The 26,349-nt window shown below is 47.0% G+C and overlaps 12 protein-coding genes across 12 annotated transcripts; 7 read left to right on the top strand and 5 right to left on the bottom strand.

Annotated features, from left to right (window-relative positions):
* Positions 1 to 1,090: 1,090 nt before the first annotated feature.
* DFL_008967 (uncharacterized protein) lies at positions 1,091 to 4,212 on the bottom strand (the record flags this gene model as incomplete). Its single annotated transcript, XM_067638779.1, has 5 exons — positions 1,091 to 2,493; positions 2,557 to 2,787; positions 2,842 to 2,916; positions 2,970 to 3,049; positions 3,113 to 4,212. The coding sequence occupies 5 exons, from the start codon at positions 4,210 to 4,212 to the stop codon at positions 1,091 to 1,093; spliced, it is 2,889 nt and encodes a 962-aa protein (XP_067486634.1).
* A 514-nt stretch (positions 4,213 to 4,726) lies between these two features.
* On the top strand, positions 4,727 to 5,297 carry DFL_008966 (uncharacterized protein; the record flags this gene model as incomplete). The annotated part of the gene is made up of 6 exons (XM_067638778.1): positions 4,727 to 4,751; positions 4,819 to 4,875; positions 4,936 to 4,974; positions 5,049 to 5,076; positions 5,141 to 5,201; positions 5,262 to 5,297. The coding sequence occupies 6 exons, from the start codon at positions 4,727 to 4,729 to the stop codon at positions 5,295 to 5,297; spliced, it is 246 nt and encodes an 81-aa protein (XP_067486633.1).
* A 201-nt stretch (positions 5,298 to 5,498) lies between these two features.
* Positions 5,499 to 6,493, bottom strand: DFL_008965 (uncharacterized protein; the record flags this gene model as incomplete). The annotated part of the gene is made up of 4 exons (XM_067638777.1): positions 5,499 to 5,674; positions 5,745 to 6,094; positions 6,171 to 6,354; positions 6,427 to 6,493. 4 exons carry the CDS (start codon positions 6,491 to 6,493, stop codon positions 5,499 to 5,501), a joined length of 777 nt encoding a protein of 258 aa, XP_067486632.1.
* A 1,166-nt stretch (positions 6,494 to 7,659) lies between these two features.
* Positions 7,660 to 9,107, top strand: DFL_008964 (uncharacterized protein; the record flags this gene model as incomplete). The annotated part of the gene is made up of 4 exons (XM_067638776.1): positions 7,660 to 7,873; positions 7,941 to 8,298; positions 8,363 to 8,637; positions 8,695 to 9,107. The coding sequence occupies 4 exons, from the start codon at positions 7,660 to 7,662 to the stop codon at positions 9,105 to 9,107; spliced, it is 1,260 nt and encodes a 419-aa protein (XP_067486631.1).
* Positions 9,108 to 10,118: 1,011 nt separating this feature from the next.
* DFL_008963 (uncharacterized protein) lies at positions 10,119 to 10,733 on the top strand (the record flags this gene model as incomplete). Its single annotated transcript, XM_067638775.1, has 4 exons — positions 10,119 to 10,134; positions 10,253 to 10,566; positions 10,641 to 10,674; positions 10,729 to 10,733. 4 exons carry the CDS (start codon positions 10,119 to 10,121, stop codon positions 10,731 to 10,733), a joined length of 369 nt encoding a protein of 122 aa, XP_067486630.1.
* A 598-nt stretch (positions 10,734 to 11,331) lies between these two features.
* Positions 11,332 to 12,658, bottom strand: DFL_008962 (uncharacterized protein; the record flags this gene model as incomplete). Its single annotated transcript, XM_067638774.1, has 2 exons — positions 11,332 to 12,428; positions 12,487 to 12,658. 2 exons carry the CDS (start codon positions 12,656 to 12,658, stop codon positions 11,332 to 11,334), a joined length of 1,269 nt encoding a protein of 422 aa, XP_067486629.1.
* A 241-nt stretch (positions 12,659 to 12,899) lies between these two features.
* DFL_008961 (uncharacterized protein) lies at positions 12,900 to 14,333 on the top strand (the record flags this gene model as incomplete). The annotated part of the gene is made up of 5 exons (XM_067638773.1): positions 12,900 to 12,903; positions 13,246 to 13,258; positions 13,535 to 13,631; positions 13,729 to 14,033; positions 14,171 to 14,333. 5 exons carry the CDS (start codon positions 12,900 to 12,902, stop codon positions 14,331 to 14,333), a joined length of 582 nt encoding a protein of 193 aa, XP_067486628.1.
* Positions 14,334 to 14,944: 611 nt separating this feature from the next.
* On the bottom strand, positions 14,945 to 16,031 carry DFL_008960 (uncharacterized protein; the record flags this gene model as incomplete). Its single annotated transcript, XM_067638772.1, has 3 exons — positions 14,945 to 15,530; positions 15,617 to 15,624; positions 16,023 to 16,031. The coding sequence occupies 3 exons, from the start codon at positions 16,029 to 16,031 to the stop codon at positions 14,945 to 14,947; spliced, it is 603 nt and encodes a 200-aa protein (XP_067486627.1).
* Positions 16,032 to 16,062: 31 nt separating this feature from the next.
* DFL_008959 (uncharacterized protein) lies at positions 16,063 to 17,917 on the top strand (the record flags this gene model as incomplete). Its single annotated transcript, XM_067638770.1, has 3 exons — positions 16,063 to 16,357; positions 16,462 to 17,341; positions 17,401 to 17,917. The coding sequence occupies 3 exons, from the start codon at positions 16,063 to 16,065 to the stop codon at positions 17,915 to 17,917; spliced, it is 1,692 nt and encodes a 563-aa protein (XP_067486626.1).
* A 259-nt stretch (positions 17,918 to 18,176) lies between these two features.
* On the bottom strand, positions 18,177 to 19,733 carry DFL_008958 (uncharacterized protein; the record flags this gene model as incomplete). Its single annotated transcript, XM_067638769.1, has 3 exons — positions 18,177 to 18,405; positions 18,710 to 19,558; positions 19,675 to 19,733. 3 exons carry the CDS (start codon positions 19,731 to 19,733, stop codon positions 18,177 to 18,179), a joined length of 1,137 nt encoding a protein of 378 aa, XP_067486625.1.
* An 879-nt stretch (positions 19,734 to 20,612) lies between these two features.
* On the top strand, positions 20,613 to 21,577 carry DFL_008957 (uncharacterized protein; the record flags this gene model as incomplete). The annotated part of the gene is made up of 2 exons (XM_067638768.1): positions 20,613 to 20,953; positions 21,022 to 21,577. 2 exons carry the CDS (start codon positions 20,613 to 20,615, stop codon positions 21,575 to 21,577), a joined length of 897 nt encoding a protein of 298 aa, XP_067486624.1.
* A 1,425-nt stretch (positions 21,578 to 23,002) lies between these two features.
* On the top strand, positions 23,003 to 26,269 carry DFL_008956 (uncharacterized protein; the record flags this gene model as incomplete). The annotated part of the gene is made up of 12 exons (XM_067638767.1): positions 23,003 to 23,693; positions 23,756 to 23,808; positions 23,918 to 24,339; positions 24,399 to 24,645; positions 24,715 to 24,830; positions 24,899 to 24,961; positions 25,033 to 25,420; positions 25,508 to 25,636; positions 25,699 to 25,708; positions 25,764 to 25,955; positions 26,023 to 26,161; positions 26,218 to 26,269. The coding sequence occupies 12 exons, from the start codon at positions 23,003 to 23,005 to the stop codon at positions 26,267 to 26,269; spliced, it is 2,502 nt and encodes an 833-aa protein (XP_067486623.1).
* Between the last annotated feature and the right edge of the window lie 80 nt (positions 26,270 to 26,349).

The raw sequence follows: 26,349 nt of genomic DNA, 5'->3' as shown, positions 1-26,349 counted from the left end.
AGATTTTAAAAAAGAGAGAGAGAAAGAAGAGAGAGAGCGGAGTTGATATAGAAAATTCAAGCCAGCGGTCAGCTCCAACAACAACAACCATGCAATGCACCCAAGCAGCTACACCTAAAAAACCGGCCGGTTAAGACCAGATTGCGATACTGATAAGAAAAAAAACACCACTCTCTTTCTCCAACTAGCTATTCTGACAGGAAAAAAAAGATCCGGGGCCCTTCACAATGTGCGCTGTCCAGGGATGTCCACGGACTCCTAGTTTGGGGACACGGTGTAGGAGAGTACCCGCTGTGTGGAATGTCCAAGCTCCACGGAAGCTACATGCATCCTGCACATGCAAAGCTGCAGCTCTCTATAGCTCTCTCTGGATTCGAGGTACGATGTTAACTTCATGTAGGAACATGCATGAACACCCTTGTTCTGCGAAGAATTGGGCCCATCGGATTCGTCAATGGATGACGGGTTCATAATTGTCACTAGAAACCCCCCTTGTCGCCTTGTACGCCTGTTAAACGAAAATGGAGAAAAACAATCGATCCTGCGAAGCTACAATGTGATTATATCAGCCCCCTCCGCGCGGCAAAATGTAAAAATTTAATCTCACAAGCTAGAAACGGTGGGAGATGAAACTTTGAGATTTAATCTCGTGAGCTTTTAAAAAGGGGGAGCTCAACGTAGTTAATCATATTCTTCCCCTTTTTCTTAATCGGCTGTCGCCAGTTGATAGAGCTACAGAGGAACCCCCCCGGGCCTGGGCGTGGGACGTTCCTCGGTTCCATGCACTTGCAATGGGTATTGCATCGTCATCATCTTTCGTACTTCATGTACGCATCCAACATTTGTTACGCATAACAGATGCACGGATTCACATTCAAATTACCAATTGCGATGCATCAATGGAAGCATATATCGTCAGGGCTGATGTAATGGGAGATGACAGCCTCTCCGAGCTTTTGACTAGCTCATTCCAGGCCTTGATAGGCCCGATCTCTCTACCTTTCTATCATACAAACACCAACTGCGAGAGATATACCCTTGCAGTTGACAAATAATCCACCAAGGGAGCGTATACCGCTGACGAATGCCCTCAGAGATCGTCGTTTTTGCGTCGCCTACTAGGAACCCCAATCCAAATCGGCCTCTTACGCACCAAATTCGGCTCAGATCTAGATTCCCTCAAAGACACCGCATCCTCGCCATCGATATCCTCAGCAATCTCCCTCACTTCACCTGCTCCAAACCCGCCCACAACATCCCCGAGCTCCCCGGAAGCATGAAATGATATCGTAGGACCTTGGTCAGAATCCGTTGACTCTAGCGATCGCCGTCTAAAGGTCAGCCTCGGTGGACTACTCTGGGTACGCTGCATAGGCGCGTTCGTAGTGTCGTCAGAATCATCTTTCGCCGGATCTTTATATAGCCAAGAATTCAGTCCGTGTGTTTTCCGGATCAGCGATCGCGGGGGTAGAATGCTCTTTTTGCCGCCAGGTTGCTCCGGGTTCAGGGTCTGAATGTCGCTCTCATTTACATCAGCAGCACCGTCTGTTCCTGGTGACGAATTCATTGTGCCCCCCCAATCCGTCGTGACCGCTCTTACCAAGGGCCGAGACCTTGGCTGTTTTTCCCCGGCATCAAGACTGAGATGGTAGCGCACTGGCGGTGGGCCATCCGTATCCTTAGGCCTGCCTTTCAACTTTCCACCCGAGGACTTCGGATCTGCTGAGGATCGATATCGAGACTGTGGCCACGATGCCTCAGCATCGCCCACGTTCCATCCAACGTGTTCTCTCGACGCTCGCCGGCTTATCACGATCCTTTGTGCTTTCCCAGTGTCTTCCGCATCCCATCCAATGTGCTCGCTCGATGCTCGTGCTTTTACCGCCACCGATTTTGCCTTTGCAGCCTCTGCTTTTGCCTGTGCCTTTGCAGCCGCCGCTTGTTCCTGCCGTTCCTTATGCTCCTTTATCTTGATGTTTGCCTCCAACTTGAGGGGGTAGAACCTCCCCGATGCCTCTTTGCTAAGCTCCCTCATAACCCACAGTAATCGCACAGGATGATACGGCAATTTCTCAATAAGAATAGCCTCCAGGATGCACTGCGCGACATAAGCACTCCCCAGCGGTGGATCTCTACAGGCAGCAGCTGTGTCTTCCACGTCCAGATCTTGATGATGCCACAGAGCATAGCATCTTAAATTCGCAGGACCGGTGCCCAAAATCCCATCTGGCTTCGACTTGGCATACTCCTTAACCCAGTCGTAAGCTTGAACAAGCTGTGGACCCGCGTCTTTAGGAACTCTGATAACACTGGGCTTCTTCGGTGTTCCTTCATTCTTCGCAGCCAAGGCCTTCCGTTTATGGTATGACTCAATGGTCTCCTCGTGGTTGACAGCATGTAGAGGTGGTAGTGCGGGGCGAGGGTCTAACGCACACCGCCTCTCCTCAATAGCGTCGTATATTCTGTAACTGGCATATGCATCGTTCGCAGCATCTAATATAATCGTTTAGCATCTTGGACCAAGCCACCTTGTAGGGAAGGGTTTGTTGTTCTTACAAAGCTTTTGCTCATCATCTAGCGCCCTTGACCAATTACTCGTTCTTACATCGCCCTTGTGCAAAGGAAGCTTAAGATGCTCTTTACAGAGGTTTGTTAAACTCATAGGAAGGCTTTTGCCGGGCGGAGGTACGTTTCCTTCTGCAGCGAATATGAGACTGTGGAACTGCGACAGTTCTAGGACGCCGGCCGGGCTAACGTTTATCACCGTTGACAACCGTGTCATGTCGCCTTTGAGGATCGTTAATGGCAGGCTCTTAGATACGGATGCTCATATTCTCCAACCTTTAATTGATACACCCATTTTGAGAATACCAGGGTCCTCGATTATCTTTTTCAGTGTTGGCGCGAGAAACTTTTCTGGTGAAATATGTTAGAATGAATGTGTAATAAAGCGATACAGGAATACGTACTTGTAGTTGCTGGAAACTTCGCTAGATGGAAGATAGCGACTCTCTCCTGGTTGGCGATTTGGATAACAGAAGTAGAATTGCTATCCACCCGATAATCATCATCAGTTCAGAGAGCCGTAGCTTTCCTTCAAAGCATAACATACCGTATATCCCTATCGCTAACCGTCGGCTTCAAAATCGAAGTCGCAAGCCACTCCATATCGAACCCAATAGCCCTATCATTCTCAAACAACTTCGATACCTCCTCCATTTCATCCACATCCGTGACATAATGTATCGTCGGCGCGTTCCCCTCAGAATTGGTATAATGATTCATATCAAAATCCCCACTCGCCTCAACTGCCGCTGTTAAAACCTCTTCGCTCGCTTGATATTCCAACGGAACATACGGATCCTTTTCCTCCGTATACACTATCGGTTTCCCTTTCCACTTAATAATCTCTATCCCTTCCGGAGTCCTAACTCTTTCGATTCCCAGGTCTTCGAATTCTTCTCCTTCTGTCTCTTCAAGAGGCGCGGCCGTATCGGCTTCGATTTCATCTGCTAACGCTCCAACGGCGTCTTGGAGAGTTTTGACGTCACTTAGAGGCCCGCCTGTCGAGTCTGCCAATAGATCGCCCTGAAAGGTATCAAACCCCACCGGAACCTTTTCTTTCTCCTTCCCATCTACCGTAAGGTTCATTAAACCAGCCCAATCCGGTCCACGAGAAAACCGCTTCTTCGGCTGAACCCTCCTAGCTGTCGGCGACTCCAGTATACCCGACGGTGAATCTGTGGGGGGAGTGGGTGTATCAAATGACGATCTACTCGAGCTTTTAGTTTTGAAACCTCGAGATAAGGGAGTGGAAGTAGTAGAAGAAGCCGAAGCGAACGGAGAAACCGGTGTCATCGGTGAAGGAGCGAAGATAATTCCTCTCGATGGATTCCATAGTCTGTGCGCATTTGATGGAGTAATAGGCGTCATTGGCGAAGAACTGTTGTTCGAGAATGGAGATGGAGAAGTAGTTGCCGACGGCTGATAGGCAGTGGTGAAGGGTGGTGCCATTTTCGTCGGAGTATTCGTCGTATTTGCTGGCCCGGCAGCTGATCCGCCACTGACACCACCACCACCACCACCACCACCACTGCTACCAGGAATCGTCTGTTCCTCCATAATAATAGTGTGAAAGCAGCAGCGAGCCGCAGGCCGTCCGATTGATGTTGTAGCAGCGCGCACTTGGAGCGTAGGCAGGCGTCTGCTCATGGTGGGGCGGAGGGGGGAAAGGAAGAAGATCGAGGAGTGGGAATAGATCGGAAGTTCGGGGTTTGAGTAGTGGGTTTCCGTGTATATACAATCGCTTCGTTATCGGTGGTCCTGTGACTCAAAATATCCGTGCGAATGCTTAACGTTGACCAAGGCGTGCATCAAGCAGGCTGTGGAGTGGATACTGAGATACTTGGGGCCGAGGCGACTGTAAGGCTAACTTCATGCTTTCACGAATGAATAAAAATAATTTTCGTAGGAGCGAGAGCTGTATCGTATGCGATTGAGTTCCTCGTTTAAGGAACTGACATGCCTTCGAGGGGGTGACTGGTTCGTGGTGGTTTCGGGATCGTGGATTTCGTAGCGGTCAGTGTCTCTGCTTGGTGTTGAGTTTTCAGCATCTCAAAATTTGCTTGGCGAAACAAAGCGAGCGGACAATCAGTTCTGGCTGCTCGTTCTGAAACATAAACTCCACCACTTTCCACCCTCATCATCATCCAATACACCAGACACAATGACGTCCCAAATCCTCCCGTTAGGTACGTTGTATGACCATCTCATTGCTCTAAAACTAAACGAACCACTAACATCACCGGGTTGTTCTAGAGCTTGTCGACAAGTGTGTCGGTTCCAAGATATGGGTGGTCATGAAGAGCGAGAAAGGTACTCTGATTTACTTTCCATCTTTTACATTAGAAACATCGGAACTAACACCGAATAAAGAGTTCAGTGGCACATTAGTCGGCTTCGATGACTACGTCAGTACGTGATACCTCCGAAATACCGTCAATACACGCCAGGAATAGGAACGGTTGCTGATAGGTGGATTCTTGCAGATATGGTCCTAGAGGACGTTACAGAATAGTATGTTCATGGCTACCGATGGCTGGCTTGAATGATTAAGGGGCCTATGCTGACGTTAGAATAGCGATGCCGGAGAACAAGTCAAGCTAAAGAAGATCCTTCTGAACGGGAACAACATTTGCATGGTAGAGCCACCCGATCCCACTAGACCTAATCTTAAATTCTAATTGTCGTCTGCAATCTAGTTAATACCCGGTGGATTCGGACAAGAAGGAGCATGATATCGGAGAACCACATTTCCAAGGAAACTTATATTCGTATACAGTATACACTATTATTCCAGCTCCGACGCCTCAGTCTCCGTTTTTCGGTTTATAATGATAATGATACAAATCAACTACGATACCCCGAACCTTTCATCCCATTATTCACCAGTAGCGTGGTTAACCTCCCGATCGACCCACCGATTTCTTTCTAAGAGTTTATTTCGCCTTGATTAATCTCCCTTGAGTAGACGTGATGAATTCATACCCACCGGTACCCTCTGGATGCTTAAGGTCCTTAACCTCCCACTCCCCAGCACCGTACAGATAAGCCTCAGTCGGACGGCAAAGATCGCACCCAGCCATTAAGAACGGCCAAACCACGTTCGCCAGGTCTACCACCGAACAAGTCAGCACAATCCCCAAAATCACTTCTAAAGCGAAAAATCCGCGAGGAGAAACCACCTTGTGCAATAACCCCCAACCCTCCCTTCGCCTTAACATGTTCCAAAACCAAAAACAACCCCCCAGGAGCCAGGATCTTATACAATTGCGCAATAGTAGCCTTGGGTTCCGGAATACTGCACAAAACCATACAAGCCACGATAGTATCTATCGAACCTTCCTCAATCCCAAACTTCTTAAGGGTTTCGGAGTCTTCAACGCCAGTTCCAACGATAGTATAGATATCAGTGAGACCTGCGGCGTCAACAGCAGCTTGAAGAGCTGGGTGGAATGCCTTGTTAGGTTCGATACCAAAGACCTTGGTGACTTTGGATTTGTCGAAGTGATGGACTGTGAAGCCGGTTCCTGGGCTGTATTTTTCCGGATATCTTTAGTTTGGTATTCTGAATAGTAGTTATCGTGCATTGGGTCCTTTTCATAACGTACCCGAGGTCAAGAACTACGCCGTACGCTTGTGATATTGTCTTGTTCATCAACTTCTCAACGGCGGCAGAAGGCCTGCCCATAATCGACCAGAGGAATGTGAAGTTCGCCTCAGAGAGTTTCGACTTGTTGAAAATATCGAATGGTCTGCCCTTAAGTATGAGACCCAAGGCGGCGAATGGTAGACCTAGATGAATTTATTCTTTTGAGTAAACTTGAAAAATAATAATTTCCAAAAGAAACAAGGAAACATGCATACTGGCAAATCCCGCTGTCAGGTATATAGAGCCGTAGAAAATACTCCTGATCTGGCTGAGGACCGTCATCTTTTCTACAATTGGCTGTCCTTTTTGGAATCTGAGCTGTTGGAGAGATGAATTGAATTTTAAAAGGACTAAATCTTGGATCGAAGGCCAAAAACCTTAAACGCGGGGCAGCAGGACCCTCCAAGGGAAAAAAAAAGATAACTTTGTAAAAGAAAGAAAGAACCACGGCGCAAAGCAAATTGAGAGCAGCGCGAGCGCGAAACCGTCTTGTATTTATAATCAAATACTATCTTCAAGAAATCATAAAAAGCAAAGTACAATAAATATCTCATCTGGTAATGAGTACCTAATCGAGCTAACCGTTATCGAAGTTGCATCTGAACGATGCAGTACGCAGCGAGCGGGTGAGCCACGAGGGTCCTCTTTCTTAGGCGACTGGCAACTCGGTTCGCCTTTGGTGCGTGTTGGATTTGTCGTCGCCTTGACGTTTGCCTGGAAGGGGAATTTTCGGAGATCAAACACCTATCTACCACCTTTTCAGCGGTTAACAACAGCTCGAGCTGTACTATATAATCTAGATTATGGGGTCATTTGCTATAGGCGTTGGAGTATCTCCGTCGCAATATTTATGCATCATCTCGATACTCGACTCTATTCTCGAGCTCTCAACATAACCTTGTTAACAATACATGTCTAATCCAGCTATATGACAATTAGTTTATGGGGAATGGCGGTAAAATATGATTAGTCCAAGATATCTACTAACATACTGGCCTAATTTCTCGAATGTCTGCCCGCTCTATCTCAGTAGGGCTACGTTCATCGGGCTCGTCGGGCAGCAAGCTCATGCGCTGGGGACTTCGATATCGAACTCAAAGAGGAAATCTATAAACGACAAACAGCTCCAACGACCACATGTCTTGGCATAATCTGTGTTGCGCACAAAAAGCACAAGAAAAAAAAGAGTTGACTGCGAAATTGGGAATAGCCCAAGGAAAGAACCAGCCTGCAAAAGTCGACAGTATCAAAGACACCTAACCACCCCCCATCTTTTTTCAGCCAACCTTAGGCCGACGTCAAACCCCGGACCGAAAGAATTCCCATCCCAATACTCGAAGCTCCACCGACCGCTTGAGTCAGATAACCCGGTCCGCTTTACTTTGTCCAGGTGCTTTCGCGACAAGAAAGCTTGATTCTAGATCCTACACCCCACCAACCAGCCCACTATGGCCGCTACCGTGAATACCCTCCTCGTCGAGGGATCTTTCGACGACCAGGTTATCGAATTAGCCGACTACTTCGATACTTTGAAGGGTGTGAAGGAAGGTGAAGCTACTCTGTCGCAGGAATTGCAACCAATGCTTGAGAAGGGTGAGAAGGAAGATGTTATGGAGAAGCTTGTCGAAGCTAGCTCCGTTTTATCACAAGCTCCGGAGAAGGGTATGCTTTGTCGATTCTATATATATAATCTATTATTTATCACGATTCTGACCTTGATGCTGTATAGAATACATCCCGGCATACAACCTCCTTGTCCACCTAATACGGACCTCTCCACTCCTTCCTTCCCTCCTCGACACCGTCACCGCCAACCTCGCCATCCCTCTTAAGAACTCCCAGAACGGCGCCACCCTCTCCCTTACCATCCTTACTACAATATTCAACATTCTTTCTCCAGAATCGTCGTTGCGATCTGAAGTCTTCAGAAGCATTGTCGACATTGTCGACAAGAATGGACTATATGATGCTTTGAAGCCCCAACTCAAGAGTTTAGACCGATGGCTACAGGAGTGGGATGCGGGTGTTGAGGATACCAGAGAAATCTTGGTTAACTTGGCTAACGTCGCCGAGAAGGCTGGTGATAGGTGTGTTTCTCTATATCTTTTGTGGTCGGTTATGTTGGAATCACTTGCTGACATTACGGCTCAGCCAATTCTACGAGTTCCTCCTCCAGGCGCTTCAGAGGTTCCCGGCAGATGAGGCAGATGAGGATGAAGCCCGAGAGATTGCCATCAGGGCTATCAAGGCCGCCATTACCCTCCCACACTACATGGAGTTCGGCGACTTGACAGTATTGGAGCCCGTCAAGGCCCTTTCGGCCACCGACCCCGATCTGTACGCTTTCTTCGAAATCTTCGCCGCTGGTGAATTCCAAGATCTTGAAGAATTCAAGGAAGAACGTGAAGGATGGCTCGAGGAGAATGGTATGCTCTGCCTATACCTGCATATGTTTATAGTTTCACGGGGCTAATAAGATATAGGTATCGATGACGCCGTTGCCGCCCGCAAAATGCGCCTACTAACCCTCGCCGCCCTCGCCGCCTCGGCCCAAGACCGCTCTCTCCCATACTCTCGAATTGCCGCCGGCCTTCACATCCCACCCGAAGAAGTCGAACTCTGGGTCATCGATGTCATCCGTGCCGGTCTTGTCGAAGGAAAACTCTCACAACTCACCCAGACCTTCCTAATCCACCGTGTCTCATACCGCACATTTGGAAAAGAACAATGGGAGGAAGTTCAACAGAGACTGGAAACCTGGAAGGATAGCTTGAGAAATATCCTTGAGGTTGTTGGACAGGCGAGGAGACAGGTTGAGAATCAGACAGAGAAGGAGAAGACGGCGGCTGAGAGAGTGTTGCAGCAGAGCGGGGATGGGGTTTTGGGTGAGGCATAGATGTTGATGGGGATATTGATGTGATGACGATGCTTCATTTTGTGGTTTTTTTGCCCATCCCATTCACCATTCGTGTGGTATCCTGTATTTTATAATTATTTCCTTGTATAGGTACACCGCACTTACGGTGGGATTCTGTCTTCTTTTTTTTTGTCTATTCTCTTTCGATCCCACCGTGCCGGGCTTTTATATTTGCGAATGCGTGTGTGTGTCGAGGAAACGTGAGCTTTTTTCAGGCAGGGCTAGAGGCTTAACTTTCTTACGCACAGTAGATAATAAAAGTTTCTTCGTTCGCTAGCATTCGATTCCTGCATGCTAAAATTTATGTTTCCTTTGTTATAACAAGAAACCGTACATGTTGCTTCTATATATAGTCAGTTGCGACGGTGCAAGCTGTAGAGGCGGGTTCTGATCCAATATATAGATTCTTCCAATCATTCGGCGTCATTGGTAGTTTATAAGGATCGGAAGACCTAGGCGAAAATGTTTTAAATCGCAAAAGAGATTAGGACATGTCGACGATTGACAATGCAACTTCCTCGGATATGCATATATATCGGTATACCTTAGCAGATATCAGCCATCAGAGTCACCGCCTTGTCCCGACCCACGTGAAATTTTGCATTGCGGAAGTCCGCTATTTTTATTTTAAGGTAAATGTCCCCGGTTTTGAACCTTCGCGGCATCAATAACAACGGACGACGCTGACGGAAATTCAAACCCATCCTAAAACGATATCTAACTTTTCAGACCAAACTAAATACTACATAGCAATATGCTCTAATTCGAGACAAAATACTTTTCATACGGTCCCATGAATTCGTGAATACCACACGGAATTGTGTTGTCAAGCATCGATAGCTTGGCAATTATACCGAAGCCCACCTCGCCAGCCTATGACCGGGATAGCTCTCAATTTTTTGCGACATCAACCTGCATCTGCGCCCTTCAACCGCAAAATTCGAACTTACCCTCCCTCCAAGAAATAGATCCATACATAACTCTACCACCATGAAGCTCCTAACGGGTACTTAGTTCCCATGTCTCCCAATCTAGCCTAGATACGGCTAGACGAAAAAAAAAAAAAAATCGAAAAATCGAAAAGTTGAATCTCCAAGCTAATCACCAACCCCTCCATCATCTAGCAAACTTCCTCTCCTGCGCCGTTAAAGCTTGCAAATCCTCCCCGCTCTCTTTCCCCCTGCACTTCCGCGACGCCGAACTCGCCTCAAAATCCGTCCCCTACAACCCTCTCCTCCTCTCAAACCTTCTCCCACGCCTCGATTGGCCAGCCTTAGTCACCAGTAGCAAAGAACTAGGATTTACACTACCAGATACTAAACCGGAACTACCCCGTCTATCTGCTTCTTCTTCTTCTGCAACGACGGCGGATGGGGATATGAATATGGATGGTACCGTTGGGGAGGAAAATGAGAAGACTTTGAGAATGTTGCATAAGGTGTTGATGGAGACGGAGGTGGTGGAGGGAAGATGGTGTGTGGGAGTTGTGGGTTTGAGTATGGGATTCATCAGACGGTGGGGAATTTTTTGCTGCCGAGTCATTTAGGTGAGTTTTGTTCTGGAGGGTGGTGAGAGTGTCGCTGACAGTGTTTCAATATAGTCTAAATGCTGGAAATCGATAGGCCTGGGGGTTGGGGGTACCATCAATACTACTGGTGTTTAACCAGTCTCGTCCCCAGAACGGTAGATACGAAGTCAAATGTAATATATGGGCGTTAACGGTTTGGGATTATAGACTAAAAGCCATCTGTTATTTCATTCTTTCATTCATTTCCGATCAGAACAGTATCTTGCCCGCCCCTAGGTCCTAGATCTCTCTCATCAGAAGACAAGACAAGTCAAGAGTAGCGATAATAATCGGCATCTAGTGTACATGAATATCGCAGAGACAGATAATCCTCGAACACCGAATCTCTAGTAGCAATACAAGTTCGTGAAAAAAAACAGGAACAAGAAGCAGTTAAAGGAAGAAAAAAAGAAGCACAAGAACCCGTCACGCCTGGCTACCCGTCTCAAAACAACAATCCAGTTTTCCTGCCTCCTTTTTTCGCGAGTTCGTACACAGTTTCAAAAGACAAGAAAGTATTAGAACCAGTCAGCAAGAAAAAAATATCAAAGCATGGAAGAAATCGGTAATATGCAAACCGACACAGCCAAAAATCCTGACTCGAAAATCAGTAGAAAATAGAAGGCGTCAAAACAGTTACTTGTCCAAAGAAATCTGGTAGACCTCATCGTCTTCTGGCTCATCCACGCGGAAAAGCTCTCGCATGCGGGCTTCGAAGTCGTACTTTGGAGGATAAACTGGCTTCTCAGCTCGGCGAAGAACATCCTCCTCCAGGGCTTCGAAGTCGAAGTCCTTGATGTTAACACCAGTATCGAGATCTTCCAAGACTTGGGACATTTCTTCGTCGAGAATTGGGGCGGTTTTTTTGGTAAGCTTGGAGCGGTAGTGCCCGTGCTTCCCAAGGGGATGGAAAGCGCCGTTTTTATCTGGCCTAGGATCTTTGTAATAGTGGTTTGGGTCTGCGTAATAACCTCCTACGCACAATGGGTTGGGTTCCTTGGAAGCTACGGGAACAGGTTCTTTGGTCCTGACATTAGTGGCCCAACGTGACTTTCCCATGGGCTTTCCTGAGACAGCTGAAGCTGGCCGACCAGAACTAGCGGATGGTGGCCTAACAGCACCGGCGGATGGTGGTCGGGTAGAAGCAGCGGATGATGGTCTGACACCACCAGCGGAAGGTGGCCTGACTGTATTGGAAGAGGCTGGACGGGTCTGACCCTGTTTGGCAAGGGAAGACTTGGTAGCTCCGGAATAGTTTGAAGCCTTCCTCTTGACAACTAGTTGGGTACCCTCATTTTCAAGCCCAGCCTTCATGTCGCTGACAAGAGAATCAAGCTCTTTGAGGACGTCTTCTTCTTCTTTCTTCTCATCATGGTAGGTGAGCTTCTTGAACTGGCTGCGCTGCTTGGCAGTGTAGTTTGGGGTAGACTGAACGTCCTTGAATAGGTTTTGCTTAATTTTTCCCACGTCAATTCGGACGTAGTCCTCAGGAATGTCGGGCAATTCCTTGGGAGCTGGAGGTATGTACTCGATCTCGGGGACATCCTCTTCTTCTTCGGTAAGTTCCTTAGCCTGAGTGACGGAGAGGCGAGTAGCGCGGCGGGAGCGCTTCTTGGTGGAGGAAGGTGTTGCATTTCCAGGCTTGTTGGTCTGCAATGGATCATTGAACGTAATGGTGGTTTTGGCCTTGACGTTTGTATCCTTGCCGCCAAGGGGGACACGGCCGCGAGGTCCTAGGGATCGTTAGAATTGTATGTTGATATATGTGTGCAGAATCTAGGAAAAACATACCGAGTGGAGTTTTAAAGGAATCAGCTTGAGCCTTGAAGCCGCTCTTTCCACCGATGTTCATCGCAGTGACCTCATTCTCGTTATGTTTCCCACCAGGGGTTTTCGAGAATCCACCTTTAGCGCCTTGGAGACCATTGACTCTATTCTCACGGTCTCGAGTGGCGAGCATCATCTTGGTGGTTGTTTTTCGTCGTAGCGGTTAATTGTAGATTGAAGGGTTGGTGAAAGCGAGGGAAATGGAGCAGAATTTTGTTTTTTGTTTCGGAAAGGATTAGAGGTCTGAATTGAAAGAAATACAGAACTCTTTATATATATTGTTTACTGCTGGTCATGAAGAACTGGTGGTCTTGAGGTGGAGGCTTCGTGGCTACTACATATTCTGATCCTTTGAGGCCGTGGTGTTGTGAACGAGCATGAGTATGTGCTGGGATTGTCGTTATTGTCGTTGTCGGTGTCGTCGTCGCGTCTGGTTACTGGCGATGGCGACCGTTGACCCGGATGACATGGTGATGGTGTTTTTGCTGCCGGTAACTTGGGTCTCGTGTAAATAGAATGGCATATCACCCCAGCAACGCACAACACAAGCCGGCCAGCCAATGGGCGGGTGCCCCTCCTTCTGTGGCCTTCTCTGGCTGGACCAGCTAAACTGAGCTAAGTCGCCGCCGACCCACAGCAGACCAGCCCGCCGGACACAGGACACCTCCTCTTCTTCCCGCCTCCCTCCAGCTTGTCCCTTACGAATCCATCATCGATATAAAGTATTCTGCCCCTGGTAAACTGACCCCTTTCCCTTTCTTCTCATCCCATCTCAACCCCGTTCTATCTTCAATTCCCTAAGCTTCTCGAGCATCAGCTGCACTTGGCCTGTAGTTTCATCTGCGTGTGTTCCGTTTGTTTCCCCTCTATCCCATCTGCAACCCCACCTTGTAGCTGTCACATTTGTATCACATCACATAGCATAGTCACTGCATCTTGGGGAGAGACACGTAACACCTGAACATTACAACTGACGTTTTACGACCGTTCTTCTTTATTAATTCCCATTTAGGACCTCATCTCTTTCTCATCCTTTCAGTTACTCCGGATTTCACCAGAGTTACCCAGTATTATCAGTATCATCATTCATCATGGATAGAATTAAGGAGGTATGACGAACATCTCTGCTCCAAGCTTCACGTTACTGCTACCGCTACGATGCTTCGCGGGGATGAATCAGAACTGACAATAATTCCCCTTTTACAGAGGCTTGCAAAGCAAAAGGCTGAAATCGATGCTGCCACCGAAAGAATCGAGGAACTTGAGGCCAAGATCAAGGAATTCGAAGCTGAACAAACCAAGAAGGAGGGCGAGATCTCTTCCCTAGCCAGCAAGAATACCCAGCTCGAAGCTGAGGTCGAAAAACTTGAGGAGAAGCTTTCCGAAGCCAAGAAAGAAGCTCAAGCAGGTGCGAACCTTGGTATCACCAGTGATAATTTGCAGAGAAAGGTCACCGTCCTTGAAGAGGAGGCGGAGACAACGGAGAAGCAACTGAAGGAGACCATCGAGAAGTATGTGCTTTCTTAGTGTTCAGACGATGCTAACGTTTCGTCATCTCCTTTCTTTCAATCCTTCTAGCCGACTTAAAGGTACTGCCATAACTTTTTGAACGGATAGCTGATTGAGAATTGATGATACTTAACTCTAGGCTACGTCTCACCGATGTCAAGGCCGAGCACTTCGAACGCAAAGTTCAATCTATGGAAGCTGAACGTGACATGTGGGAGAAGAAGTACGAAGAGGAAGTTGAGAGGCACAAGAAGGCTAAGGCCGAGCTCGACGAGCTCGCTGCCAACTTGGAGAACCTCTAAATGGCTTGTTTGGCCTTCGCGACTTCTGCCTCGCCCTTCAGGAATGGGGTCTTTGGATGGTCGATACGGGGAGGATGCCTACACGGCAGGAATGAATTTGGATCCTGCGGTTCGTCTGTCAGACACGCTTGGGAATTGGCACAAATTGTGTAGCTTTCTTCCTTATTTTACTTGCATTTTCTTTTTCTCAATCGAGCCCATATGAACCACTTCTTGGCTGCCTGTCGTAGATATCGTGGAGATGGCATTTCCTTTTGGCACTTTAGGGACTCTTATTCTACCTATTAGATCGTGGTAGTGATTAAAAAAATACGTCTAATCATCATATTTGTTTTCACTATCGACATATATGGATTGGCATAATCTTTTCATGAAGCCATGCTTATGTACTTAAGCGACGGATGACGCGGCGGTTAGGAGACATCGAGTCTAGCAGCTGGTGGTGTCCTTACATCCCCACAATACACCCTAACGGTTCACGTCTGATTTCATGTGTCTTGATCAAAAGCAATGGCAATAATATCCGATTGCACTTCAATTCTATGCTATAGGATCCTATGTAGCATAGCTAGCTAGATCCCAATGTAACACATTGTCAATATACCCCCGCTCTAGAACCCCTCTAGCTCCCTGATACCATCCTTATCAACAATCTTCACCAACAAACCCTTAAAATCAATAGGCATCCTCCTTTTCAACTCTTCATGACAATCCCTCATCAATCCGGCTACTTCCTCAACACCCATATTCTTCCTATAATGCGCGTCCAAAATACTCAAACAATAGTACTGAGCATACCCGTGAGCCGCATACGGAATCTCCGTCGACGAAGCTAAATAATCCAACCAGTACAACTCAGGTTGTTCCTTCTTAGTATCATACCCTCCGATCAACAAGTTAACAGTATAAGGGTGTCTACTGCGAAGACTGCTAGCCAACTCTGTTCTTACAAAGCTGGCGACGGAGGAGACTGGGAGGTCTGAGGAGTGACGCATGGTGTAGAGTTGGGTGTTTGCTTGGACGAATTCGGCGAATTGGATGGTGTCGCCGGCTTCACCGGAGAAAGCGAGGAGGGTGTGGTCGTTTAAGGCGCGGGTTTTGTCATCTGTGGATTTGACGACGGTGATGCCGTGGAGGAAGGCTTTGGATGTGCCGATTAGGACGAAGTCTTTGCCGCGGATCCCGAGGAGGACGTCCCTGTTCAGTTTATTATGTTAGTACACAGATCGATATATCATGAAGCAGGTGCTGGTTTCTGATGATATAAGAGTAAGTTGACTTACATGGTGGGCTAGGTGGGAGTGGTGGGTATGTGACGGAGAGGAGGTTTATCTGCTAGATTAGGCTGATCAGAAGCTTCGGATAGAGTATAACAGCTCCGTATGAAGGTAGTAGTTCTTCGTTTACGTGATGTCTGATGATGAAGCCGAATATTTCGTGTCGATGATGGATGAAGCTCAAGATAAACTGGAGAAGTAGAGCAGTTGTGGTACGCAAGCCCAGCTAACTGCGAGGTTCGTGTTGGAGCTCTCACCCGCCACACCACGTTCCACACGCCACAGTTGACACAAAAGTGGCGGTGCTTTTTTGCGGCTTAAAAACTTTCACTGCCAAAAGAAGATCCCTGCAAAAAAATTCGGACACAGAAATGGCGTCCTGAAACCGTCAAGCTTTTCGTTCCTCTTCTACATTTTTCATCCCACCCACTCCATTAAAGACCTCTCTCCACATGTCCTCCTTCTTCACCGCCCCCGCTTCGCAGCGGAAGCGCAAGCGATCGGGCACAGATACTCCGGCCAATTCATCTCGAAAAGCATCGGGGACAGCGAAGCCACCTTCGAAGAAGCGACAGGTCCGCGACGAAGAGATATCCAGCGGTGATGATGATGATGATGATTCGATTGATTCTGCAAGCATAGTTTCAGCTGAAGATAGCGATGACGATTCGATCGTGGGAGAGACGGAAGCTGAAAAGCGACTACGGTTGGCACAGCAGTATCTCGACAATCTACGAACTGAGACTGGTACGTCCGTTCGCATCTCTCAACCCTCGATGCATATCATGAGATCGAATGGCAATATATCACCTTAATAACTTACTGACATCTATGCCTTCACACATCAACAGATGAACAAGGCTTTGACGCCGCCGACATTGACCGCGACCTCATCGCCGAACGTCTAAAATCCTCAGTCGCAGAAACCCACGGCAAACTCTACCGCTACATTGCAACCTCCCTCTCTTTCTCCACCTCCTCACCGATCCAATTCCGTCATGCATTTCAATCCACCACCTCCGTAGCAATCTGCCATCCATACATTTACACAACCACGAAAGATGTCGCTCTAATCAAATGGAAATTCCCAACCTCAATCTCCTCACGCGCGAATGGCACCTCAGAAACTATACCTCAAGAGGAAGGACTAAAACCCAAACAAATCCGCTGCGTAAAAGGTTCCTATACCCGTGGAAACCGCAAGACAGATGCAACGTACCAAGGCCACATCGACACCATCCTCTGCGTCGCAGCTTCCCCAGACGGGAAGTACGTCGCAACAGGTGGAAAGGATTCACGCATAGTAATCTGGGACGCGGAAACGTTAAAACCATTGAAAGTCTTCAAGCACCATAGAGACTCTGTCAACGGGTTGGTATTCAGACGAGGAACGAATCAATTGTACAGCTGTAGCTCGGACCGAACGATAAAGCTGTGGAGCTTGGATGAGTTGACTTATGTGGAAACGTTATTTGGGCATCAAGATGAAGTTGTAGGGATCGATTCATTGGCATATGAGAGATGTGTGACTGTCGGTGCTAGGGATAAGAGTGCGAGATTATGGAAGATCGTGGATGAGACACAGTTGGTGTTTAGAGGTGGTGGGGAGGGGAGGGTTAGGAGGAGGAGGGCGGAGCCGGAAGTTGTTGAAGCAGTGGGATATACGGAGGGGAGCATTGATTGTGTTTGCATGGTTGATGAGGAGCATTTTGTGACAGGAAGTGATAATGGGTAAGCTATTACAACGAGCTTCGATGGCTATTCTTGGAGCTCTGGCTAATCGGAAACAGCTCGATATCACTTTGGTCGCTGCATAAGAAGAAACCAGTATGCACGATACAAACGGCGCACGGTTTACGGCCGTCGATAAATCCGGCGGACCATTCCGCAGAAGCAAACCCAGAGGAAGTAAAAGTTCCACGACAACCTTATTACATTACTGCGCTGGCAGGGATCCCGTATTCCGATGTATTTTTTTCCGGGAGTTGGGACGGGTCTATCAGGGTATGGAAGATTTCTGAAGATAAAAGAAGTATTGAATCTGTAGGAATGATCGGAGTTGGAGAACAAGAAGAAGAAGGGGGCGTAAGGCTAGATGACGCAGAGCTGAGGACACCCTTCAGAGGTGTCGTGAATAGTCTGGCGGTTTATGAGAAGAATTCGGGGAGAGAAGACGAGAGTTGTGTGGTAATTGCTGGTATCGGGCAGGAGATGAGGATGGGGAGATGGTTAAAGGTTAAGGGGAGGAATGCGGCGGTTATGTTTGTTGTTGATAGGGTGGGTAGGAAGGTTAATGGAACATCTTAGGAGATAACTTCCAATATCATCCGACGATATGGACTTGAACGAAACGGCAAGTTCAGATCTACTACATAATTGTACGATAACGTGTTTGACTTTTCTGGCGTTTGTAGAAGCATTTATTGAACTTCACGATGACAGTGTACTCTAGATGTACTAATATCTTGAGAATCTACCGATCTTTTTTTTTTTTACAGGGTTCCTTAGTATCGGACGAAGAATTAAAATCTCCCATACGCAGTATTTTAGTTTCAAGGCCATGGTACTACCACGACCAAACACCCTGCCGATACAATCGATACGAAAGAATAGCCCAAAATAGGAAGCAGCATATTCCAAATATCATGAACCCCCATCCCAGAATCAAAGATGATATCTCCCAGTAGTGATGGATCAGCCATATGAATCCGAGTAATACAGATAGATCGATAAGCCTATAGACGGACTTTGGTGCCCGTGGATGGTTTGGCTCCTTGATCGTGAAAATTCGGGGGCTAGAAAACGATACCGCTGTTAGCGTTTGTCTATGCATGCGTGACCACTTCGTGGAGGCTGGCGCGCGAGACCGATGCATGCCTTTTTTTTTCTGACTTTCTCGGAAAATCATCAGCCTCGATCGAGGGAACCATGCAAGAATAACCTTGGCAGATGGAGGAAGTTGCATGAAACTCATGCATAAGAAACTGACAAACAAAGAACAAAGGAAACAAGAGGGAAAATTCCTATGGATACAATAAGTTCTGTCGGAAAAGGAAAGGCAGGCGTCTTAGAGACAAGAATCCGAAATCGAGTACATACTCATTACGAGGCTCCAACACCCTCCTCTCCTCTTTCTTCCTCACAAAATCTTCCCACACCGGCAAGATCACCGTAAACAACCCATCGTCACGATTAAAATCAAGATCATCCAACCGGCTTGTCTCACCTTCTCCCTTCGCCTTAACTTTCTCTCCTTTCAAAGTTTCAATTTCATTTGCCAAATCCTTAAAATTATGCGATGCAACCATAACCGATACGCATTCAACAACGGGCGTTTTATTATCACCACTCCCACTCCGAATGCGAGGTACAAAATTTATTTTTCCGGAATGGTCTGCAGAAGGAAATACGCTAGTGTCGGAAGAGGTTGTTTTTGTGATAGGTTGTTTTTGGCTGACGTGGAGACAATACCGGTGATGGTTACACAAGTTTTGCATAAACCCTACTGGTCTCGTGAAGCGGATCCATGGGCGGAAACGGAATTCATCGGCAATAGCTGTGAGAATTGCGGATTGTAAAAGTGGGATTTGGAGGTAGACTGCTGTGGAGTATGTTGTGATTATTAATGATTCGGTGGAGAAATCGTCTTCATTTCTACCGAGTGTGTTTGCGAATTTGGATTCGTGTGCAGAAGATGATGAAGGAGGCGTATGCGGAGGTAAGACGTATGGTTGGCCATATTGCCAGAGCAAGATGGTTTGTAAGACCGTGGGGGGGATCTTTGGGAGCTCTATAATTTGGGAACCGCCGTTGGAATGATTTCCGGGTTTGCATATTGTTTTGAAGAAGTTAGATGTTGCGGAAACTATCACTTTATGAATGCGGAAGGGTGTTTTGGAAGGACCGGAGAGGACAATGAGGTCTGAGAACACTGGGTCGTTGAAAGCACTTCAGAATCAAATGGTTACTTGGAGTTAGATTATACTTCGGTGTGTCAAAAGTAAGGGATTCGTCTTGCTTTTATTCAAGTCGGAAGGTGTCACTTATTTTTTTGGGGCACTTACGGGAGAATGGAATTACTGTTAGAAAGATTTGTGGCCATCGAGATGGGAGCGGGTGACATCTCAAGATATAGAAAGGTGGTGTGTTGATTTTGTGGTGAAGTTTCAATGTTACACAAAGTTTTGACGCACGCTAATTGGGATCCCTCGAATGGCTTCGTTCCTTTCACAAGTTTGCTGTTATATTTGGGAGGCGATTTTGACCGAGGAATGCCAGCAGAATGATCGCTTGTTCGTCGAGACTGCTAAAAGGGTTCGAATACGGACGATCCTGCGATGATACGGCGCGAAGCTACGTTGGTTGGGGGTCGAGTTGGGACACGGACTGAGTTTGCTAAAATTATAAAAGGTAAAGCTGGATTGCATGTTACATATTATTCTCGATTTCAGGCTTTGCATATGCAAACACCTAGCTGGTTAGTTGGGAAGGAACAAAGATAGTCGCTACTATCCGACGGCGCAGCAAGGGACTCCACCGCTTTAGCTAACAAAGGACGGGTGCCCGCAATTATGATGGGGTTAGCTGTGTTTTCACTTCAAATCACAGGCGTGAATCAAAATCGAAAAATGTGATATAAATCTATCACAATTTAATGATGTCGTGCGGGTCAGTGGTATCACCATAGTATCGACTGGACCTGGTAAGAGCTTGGGAACAAGCGTTCGAGGTAGCGACAGGCATTAACTTTGTGTCTGCTAGACTGGGCTCTGATTGGAATATATAGGGACTTGACGTTCCATCCGCCTTGATCAAGCCGTTGCCTTCCTACTGTTCCCGCCCTTCCAACGGTTGGAAGAGCTCTACAGCCCGATTTTGTTCAACTGTACTTTTAACAACCTCCACAATCCTCCTCAAATTGGACTGTTCGCACCATAGATCTGTGTGTCAACCTACGAGGTACTTTGCGAGTAATTCGTGGTCCAAAGGAAAACTGAACAAGATGTCCACCAATCCTGCGGCCCATCTCGTTAACCTCCCTACGGAAATCACCTTCAAGATCTTCAATAGCCTGGATAATGTTGGCGAGCAGAAGGGTCTGGAACGGGCTTATAATTATGGTTACCCTAAGGCCACGGTTTTGGGGCGACCCGGTATCCGGGCTGACCCGAAGAAAAGGCTTCTCTGTAGATTTGATGCCATTTCGAGGTGCTGCAAGAGGTTGAGGGTTCTATCCTTCCCGTACCTCTTCCGGTGCCTCAAGGTCAATGTCGCTGAGGAACAGTCTGCGATTAACATGCTACAGTTATATTTGAACTCTAACTGGATTCTTCGGTATACCAGGTAAGGATTCATCCGATTGGTCTATTGGAGTAATACATATTAATCCTCCGATGATTAAACCCTTATAGAAGGTTGTACTTCATCATGGATATCCGGACAATCATTGTGGCTGAGTTGCCGATATCTGTCATGAGACCAAACCTTAATGTGCTCATGAACATGGTCGCAAGGTTCTTTCAATGCGTAGGCGGAGTGGAAGAATTGCACTTCATCGTCAAATCGGAGATCGTGAGTAACGGCCTTCGCCGGGTCTTCCGACGGCCCCGGCAACAAATAGAAACCTCCCTCTCCAATGTGAGATCTCTCAAGTTCAGCGCTGGTAGTGAGTGGATCATCCGCTTTTGTGGCGGCTATTCCGGCTTACAGGAGCTTGAGAACTCGCCTGGTGTGTCTGGTCGGTTGTATGTCCCGTATTCCATTGATTTCGCAAGAGAATATCCACACTTTTCAATAGAGCCTACCGAGGAATTATTCCCAACGACAGCTTTGAGTCGTATTGGGGACTATAGAGCTGCCAATATTATGAAAGGGATCACTTCTTTGCGCAAGGGCACGGAAACATTGACGAAGGTGACCATATACGGAAAGTTCACTACAGATGGGTTAAATGGTACGTTAGTCTGACACATAACTTTCCCGCCAGGGTATCAAATGCTAATGAGTATGGTAGTATTTATCAAATGTATACCTGTTGTTTCATATTTGACGATAATTGGGGGCCCCACAAGACTAATTAGAGGGGTGATTGAGGTATGTGTAACCGTCTGTTCTCAAACAACGTCGACAACAAACTAACTTGTTGCATTTTGAAAAAGTCGAATCACGCTCATGTCTTAGGTCAACTTCCATACCTTAGGCTTCTAAGCTTTGAAGGTGACCTAGAGCATCCTCGTGAGAAGTTTGAAGCTTGTCCTGAGACCCTTGGTACTCTTTGGCATTTTGCTCGGTGCATCAGGACCCTGCAGCAAATGTGGGTTGCGGCTAGGTTTGTTGGTGAAATTGTTCGAGATACTCGGGGTTATGTATTTATTGAGCATACGGCATGGAAAGATACTTGGGCGGATTCGAATATTCAAAATTCGGATTCTGGAGATGTACAGATGGGTGGAAGTGAGCTTATATATAGCACTCGATTTACGGAAAGGATGTGATTGGAGGAATACACCGGCGCATTGCACGTCCAGTGAAGAGGATGAATAGTTAGATGTTTATCAAATATGTTAGTTTGAGGTTCAATATTGAAGGTGTTTGGCATTGCTACTTCGAGTATTTCTTTCTTCTCACGTACTTATGTGAATTCATGCTGTAAATGTTCTATTTCGCCCGTCGTCCCTTTGACGGCTTCAATGTCCTCGTAAACCAACTTGTCTAGAACTATATTCCTGGATCTTACCCTTGAAAAAGCAGTCTCAGATGGATTTCAGTAGTTCACTTGATACCTGTTGGAGCAAGTATATATACCAGGAGTTGCCATAATGGTGACAGTGTTGAATGTAATGTAGTTACCTCTATGACATCCCATATATATATATATATTTCGCACACAGAACAATTACGCAATCTTGAACATGCATCGAGCTTCCCTCATCCTAACATCCTCTTTTACGCACCATCTTTACCTCCTCGCTATTACCGCCCTCATAACTACGCACCGAAATAACTATCATTCTCATAAACCCCCTGAATACTACGGAACCCATTTCCAGACTTCTACAAATTGCAAACATGTCAAAACCAACTGCTGCTTCGCAAAAAAAGGAGGGTCGAGATACAGCTGGTCAATATGAATTTGCTTTTCCTGGCCACCCAATGTCGTCGAATTTAGCTCTTGGGTGAGAAAAAACCACGGGCCTCAAGGAAGAAGAAGACTAAATCTGCAAACACTCCAAGCAATGTTGCCACTCCTGGTCCCGAGCAGCAGCAATAACAGGCAAGCTTCATGAGCCAAGCGGTTGAAAGTTCCCAAACTGTCCAAATCAAGCGTGAAGAACCATCCCCGGCGCCAACTTTTGATGTCATTAGTGGGCGCTTTCCTATGGGAGAGCTGCAATGGTCGAGTTATCGAGAGATGCCCCATCTGTCACAACCTATGCGAGTCAAATGGGAACTCGGCCAGAGGATATGTATCAAGCTCAATCGCAATACCCATCTGAGCTCTCCCAACAGTCATCACCTCCTCATCCTCATCATCCTCTCTACCCGCCACCATCATCTAACTTCTATCTCCCGATCATCTCATCATCATCAGAAGGGAACCCTGAAGAGAAAGCATTCAATATGGTCAACCTCCAAAAGACGTTGGCTCCCCAGACCTCCCTTGCCTCTCTCGGCGGGGAGGTCGGAGACCTTCATCTTTCGGGGGGCCGAGTCGTGACCGCCATCGCAGCGGGTCAGAAGAGGAAGATGCTCGACAACCAGCCTCAACGCGAATCTCCCCAGGTCTCCAAGATGGAGACCACCTCCAAGGGGGTTGTCAATCCCTTGGAGTGCGAGCGGGCCAAGGAGAGGGCCCGGAAGGGGCAGTTCGCTGTCCACTCCGAGCTCTCTGCCGGCGGGATCCTTCAATCCCAATTAAGCTCTTGCAAGGGGCTCTTGGAAGACCTAGGTAAGATCCTAGGCAAGTTGCCTGGAAACAGGCAGGACGCACACGCCAAGGATATCCAAGAGGATATCAAAAAGTTTCTGTCCTGTGGCATCGAGGGGGGAGGAATCGTTGGATTCCTCGGGGAGGTCGGAGGGGGTAAGTATACAACTCCATCACTATCATCGATGGCTTCTGTCTAATAACCATCTATTCTATAGGGAAATCCACGCTCCTGAATGCCTTGCTGGACCTTGAGGATTTCATCCCCACGGTAGGCGAAACCTTGAACTGGCCCCGAGACTAACCTTGCAGCCAAAGTTTTTCATCTCGCAAAAAAATACCTTAGTCAACACGATCTAACGAAGAGTTTGTTCTCATAGGGGGATGAAGGTAAATGCATGCCCATAATCCTCGAATTTGCGAGGAGCAAGGAAGGGCTAGAGCCCTTCACCCTGGACGTCAAGTACGTTACCAAGGCTCAGCTTCAAGAGGATGCCGAGCTCTGGTTCGGGGAGATCTACGTCGAGGATGCCAAGCTCCAGAGGCCTACCACGAGAGAGGCCAAAGCAATAAGCAGGAGGTTCAACCACCTGTTTCCTGGGGCAAAGTGGAGCACCCTCTCCGATGTCTATGACCAGATCGACAAGCTTTTCGCTGAAGACGAGGCCCTTAAGCGAGGAGACGGCCTCATCCATGGCATGGATGAGGAGGAATGCGGAGGGCGACTCCGAGACCTTACTGTCAGCTTCAGTAAGGACAGGCCAACCGAGCCAGAAAGGTGGCCCCTTGTCGACAAGATTCGGTAACTTGCCCTCTTTATCCCTTTAAATTTGCAAGTATCGAATCTAATAGTTTTTATAGCATCTACCTTGACTCTAAGATTTTGAATACTGGAGCCGTCCTCGCAGATATCCCTGGGATCGATGACGATGGTACCCGAGTCAAGGTCATGCAAAAATATCTTTCGGGTGTCCAAGATATCATCATTGTCACTGAATTGAAGAACATCTTTGCCGACAATGTTGATACCCTGAAGAAGATTGGCTACGAAGGCGTAACCTTTCTGGATGGTCGCTCGAGAGGTGTAATTGTCACAAATCACTTGGACGTTAGTTCCTCATCACAAAAATTTGTCCTTACCAAAAACAAGGGTCATGATTCTAACAATAGTGGATAGGAGTACACCCCCAAACAAGCCAAAGCATTGTTCAAAAAGAACAAGCCTTTCATGGATAGCTTCGACAAAGCTGCTGATGATCTCAAACACGCCCAAAATCAGCTTTCTTTTGCAAAGTATATCACGAGAATAACACTCCTTATATTGCAAAGACTGGTAAATACTAATATTTTTATCTCGATAGTCGAGGAGATCGTAAGAGGGAGAAGGCTCAGATGGCTGCGCTCGCTCAACAGCATGAGAAAACGTATGTCAACTCCCAAATAAACCATTCGACAGTACAAAAGTTGGAATCTAAACTAACATCTCTAAAAACAGTTTGGAAGAAATATGCTCCGCGATCTTAGATGATTTCATCGAACCACAAGCCACAGTCACCTTCGGAAGCACAATCCCAACCGATGATATCTCCTGGCAGGTTTTCAGAGTCGACCCAATCGCCTACACTAAGTCAAAGAAGGATGATAATACCTTCCTCGACCATGTCCGTGACGACATGAACATCCAGCAGATGGTCGAGTTCCAGGATTATATCGGTGCAACAGCTTATCCTAGACAATTCCGTCTTGCCGTATTCAGGATGAGAGAGGCACAGAGTATCATTGCGAACTTGATATTTTGGTCCTCATGTGAAGTCAAGCTTCCGATAATCATTCAATCAACTCTAGAGACAAATATTCGCCATTCTGTAGTCAAATTAGAAGCCGTAAGCAACCTTTCTCTTAAGCTGCTTTCTGCTAATCGTGGGTTGTAAAACTATATATGAAAACAAGTATTCTAACGAATAATATAGGAGATGGATGCCGTCCGAGTCGAGATTTGTCAGAACATCTCCAAATCATTGGCAAATGCCTATGCCCATGTAGAGATCACGGTATACGAAGCTACTGAGAAGGCCCAGTACAAAATTACGCACATGACTGTAAGTCGCCCCGGTCAGTGCAAGCGATTCAGAAACTAATCTTTTATCATAACTGCGTGCAGGAAACTATCAGTATGTATTGAATCTATTCCTTAGTAAAATTTAGTCTGAGTTAACCGATGAAAAGATACCATGAGATTTGTCTGTCGAGCAGGAGGTGAAATCGAGGGTACCGACTGGAATTTTAAACTCCTGGAAGAAGTCAGAGAACGCATGTGCGACTTATGGAAAGACACCATCACCTTTACAGTCCAGATGATGAACACCTTCCAGACAAGGTACTACGAATCGATGGAGGCCATAGAGATTCACTTTACAAGTAAGAACTCATAAATTTCAAGAATATAATCCGTCAATGGAGGTGCACTAACAACCCCTTTTTACAGAACTTATCAACGAACAGGAGATCGATAACACGCTCAAGACTGCCTTTAAAAATCTAGTTACGAAGGAATTCTTGAATGCGCGTTCACGGATGGTTGAAATGTGTCGTGACAACGTTCGAGAGATCCACAATATGTTCAGGTGAGCTTCGTACCGTATGCTTCTCTTAATTCTCTACTAACAACCCTTCGTTCCAGGCATGGTGCCCGCACTTTCCTTCGAACTGACACACTCAAGGAGTTGATGTAGAACATCTACCAAAAAGCGAAGGACGCCAAAGGTGATCCACATTCCACACCTCCCTAGAAGCCCAGAAACTTAACCAAGTA

This window comes from Arthrobotrys flagrans (assembly GCF_004000055.1).
Source record: "Arthrobotrys flagrans strain CBS H-5679 chromosome Unknown unitig_1, whole genome shotgun sequence".
NCBI classification, from domain to species: domain Eukaryota; kingdom Fungi; phylum Ascomycota; class Orbiliomycetes; order Orbiliales; family Orbiliaceae; genus Arthrobotrys; species Arthrobotrys flagrans.
This window is presented reverse-complemented; position numbering and strand designations above follow the sequence as displayed.